The sequence below is a fragment of the Cebidichthys violaceus genome, unplaced genomic scaffold (genome assembly GCF_023349555.1).
Source record: "Cebidichthys violaceus isolate CVI_PGR_0920_01 unplaced genomic scaffold, fCebVio1.0.p SCAF_3, whole genome shotgun sequence".
In the NCBI taxonomy this organism is placed as follows: domain Eukaryota; kingdom Metazoa; phylum Chordata; class Actinopteri; order Perciformes; family Stichaeidae; genus Cebidichthys; species Cebidichthys violaceus.
Genome location: NW_027176483.1, coordinates 16184000 through 16186923, shown reverse-complemented (window position 1 = coordinate 16186923; position 2924 = coordinate 16184000). Strand labels below are relative to the sequence as shown.

Below are 2924 nucleotides of genomic sequence, written 5' to 3'. Positions count from 1 at the left end.
GTGAAAAAGTAATGACTGTTTACAATACTGCCGCAGTGGGAAAACATGCATAATTGTTTTCAGAAAATAAGATGATTATTCACAGCAGATTTCCCATTAGGTTACTCACTACATTTTGTTTCTCTCTTGAAGGGAACTCAGTAGTTTTAGTACCACTTACAGATAAGACTGTTACTAACGCCTCAAGGCTCTGAGTCAGAAATCAAATGTTGAATAATAAGGAATGTTGCAAACCACGATTATTATGGCTAAAAGCTTAAGGTTTGTGGTAAACAAATAACAGCAGAAATCAGTTGATTGTCCCAAAAAAACAAACGCTATGGAGCCCCAAAGTCAGTAAAAAACAAAAACAATGCAGAATTCAATTATGAGATTCTTTGTTTTATAATTACATATTTACCCATGTAAAATTGAACATACTGGCCACTAATTCAAAGACTTTTGTATTTTTGTTTGCTAGAGATGCATGGCTTAATGGACTTATTGCATGATTTTGCTCAAAATAATCTCAATGTAAAAAAAATTGTGATTTCTGCACTTAAAGGAACAGCTCCTTCCTATCTCCAGGCCATGGTCAAGCCTTACACCCCCGCCCGACCACTTCGCTCTGCTGCCTCGAGGCGATCAGTTGCCCCGCCGCTCAGAGGTCCCTGCAGCCGATCGACCCGGTCACGTCTGTTTTCTGTCCTGGCCCCACAGTGGTGGAATGAACTTCCCACCGACGTCAGGACAGCGGAGTCGCTGCCCATCTTTCGGTGCAGGCTGAAAACTCACCTCTTCAGGAAGTGCTACCCTGAGCCTTCCACTTAGCACTTATTGTATTCATACTAGCTTGTTGCACTTATTGTATTACTTTGTTGCACTTATTGTTTTGTTTGTTTCTGCACTGTACTTTGGCTCTGAGTTATGCTCTGCTTCATGCTCTTAGATGCTTGTTTAAAAAAAAAGGAGATGTACTTATGATTTCTGGTGACTAGTAGTTCTTTTGATTACCAATGTTGAATACACTTATTGTAAGTCGCTTTGGATAAAAGCATCTGCTAAATGACTGTAATGTAATGTAATGTAAACATTAATTATGCAAGTTGAAAAAAAGCAATTATGAAATACCATAGTGGGTATTGAAAACATATCAGAAGATAGTTTTCTGTAAGGTAACAAGTCACAACTAAGTGACACTTAGTCTAGAAGATAACTACAAAGTAATCACACAACACCTCACACAGTCCTTGCAGGTCAGTACATGTGACATATTTGTCACATTCAAACAAGAAAGCACATAGGATCCTCTCAGGTCCTCAAGACTTCAGGACGATAGCACCAAACGCTGCTGCAGGTCAGACCATAGTTCTCCTCTCTGACAGACTCAGGCAGCTCAAACTGAGCAAGCTGATGCAAGAGCCTTCGGATGCAGTGTTCCTCAAACTGGGCTCTTCCAGGATCTCCGATCAGGACTTTGGTGCCGTGGCTGTTGATGCAGTGGTCCAGCCAGCTGTGAAGGCTGGTGGCGAGGGCCTCGTCGTAGAACATGTCACCCAGGAGGATCAGGTCAAAGCCTTTGGGCGGTGAGCCAATCATGTTGTTAGTCAGACAGACAGGCGGCTCCAGGCCGTTCAGCTCACAGTTCATGTGGGTCGCGACGGCTGCAACTGTAACACAAAAATGTTAAAACTTTACCTTCTATCGCACTGACTAACCAGACTATTGCATGTTTGAGTCTAATGTATCTATAATAACAATAAAAGACACTCAGTTGGACTCTTTGCATTATGCGTTTAGAACTTTGTATTTCTGTTGTTAAAAGATCCATGCCTGACCGTGGTGGTAACAGGGGCCCAACAGCACATTTTTGCCACAGGGCCCTATGACAATGCAGTGTCTCTGTATTTAGTGGATGTATTGCTGTTGTTGATGTAATATTGGATATCAAAATAAATATAGATGCATACCAGTGTCAATGTCATTGGCTACTACATGAGCAGCACCACATAGTTTTGCAGCGATGGCTGAGGCTCCACAGCCGCTCCCCAAATCCAGAACTGTTCTACCCCGACACACTGCAGGGTTATCCAGGAGATATCTGCAGAGAGGTGCCACTATAAGAGACAGCAGTACCTCACACTCATAAAACATTTGTTTATTGTGGGGCTAAAATATTACCTTGAGAGCGCCTGTCCTCCTGGCCAGTATATGGCCCAGTACGGGTCATCAAAAGGCCAGAGCTCTGGTTTTTCACTCCAAAATCTGCAGTTTGGAGTGAACAGCCTCAGTTTGAACTCTGGGGTCAAACTCTGCCCCCCAACTATCTCTGTGTTCTCTAAAATACATCTGCGGATATACTCAGACCGACAGCTGATAGAGGAACATCTACGTATGTTTGTCTCTTTGAACGCTTTGATAAAGACTTTAACATAACGAGTTTGGGGCGTTAAAAGTCCCAACATGATACACTTAGAAAAACTGTTAGCTGCTTAGCTAACTAGCGTCAATGCTAGTTAAAGTAACCGCATAGCTGCTGTTGTTGTCAGTAAAGAGTAACACCTCTATGCATTACAACGCTAACGGATAAGAGATCACGCACTCATGACATCCTCGGACTGCTCAACAGAGACTTAAGGTTGTTTTCTACACGGAAGCAAAATAATGCCGGACGAACGTTCCGCCGACCTCCTGAAAACAGGACAGGCGATCTACGTTCCGCTAAAAAAACGGTTCCTACACTGTAACGTTGCGTCACAGTGTGTTGTGCGATGCAGCGGCTTGGAGCCCAAGACAAATTCTCTGTGGGACAATTAAGTAAAATGTATCTTATTTTATATGGTGATAAATATATATGTTAACTGAAACACATCCCCCACCCCCCTATTCTTATATTAGATGATTAACAGTATTATACACAACAAGCTAGGATAAGCATAATACAG

General features: G+C 42.4%; 1 protein-coding gene across 1 annotated transcript; it reads right to left on the bottom strand.

Annotated features, from left to right (window-relative positions):
• Nucleotides 1–360: 360 nt before the first annotated feature.
• On the bottom strand, nucleotides 361–2602 carry etfbkmt (electron transfer flavoprotein subunit beta lysine methyltransferase). Its single transcript, XM_068723177.1, has 3 exons — nucleotides 2161–2602; nucleotides 1950–2080; nucleotides 361–1649 (listed from the first exon to the last, which is right to left on the bottom strand). Exons 1-3 carry the CDS (start codon nucleotides 2442–2444, stop codon nucleotides 1291–1293), a joined length of 774 nt encoding a protein of 257 aa, XP_068579278.1. The 5' UTR covers nucleotides 2445–2602; the 3' UTR covers nucleotides 361–1290.
• Between the last annotated feature and the right edge of the window lie 322 nt (nucleotides 2603–2924).

What these genes read in the sequence shown, in the direction of transcription:
- etfbkmt (XM_068723177.1), bottom strand. Translation starts at nt 2,444, where the DNA reads ATGTTGGGACTTTTAACGCCCCAAACTCGTTATGTTAAAGTCTTTATC. An exon ending in GGAGGACAGGCGCTCTCAAG is followed by an intron (nt 2,081 to 2,160) that starts GTAATATTTTAG and finishes ACCTCTCTGCAG; the next exon opens with ATATCTCCTGGATAACCCTG. An exon ending in AGCCAATGACATTGACACTG is followed by an intron (nt 1,650 to 1,949) that starts GTATGCATCTAT and finishes TTTGTGTTACAG; the next exon opens with TTGCAGCCGTCGCGACCCAC.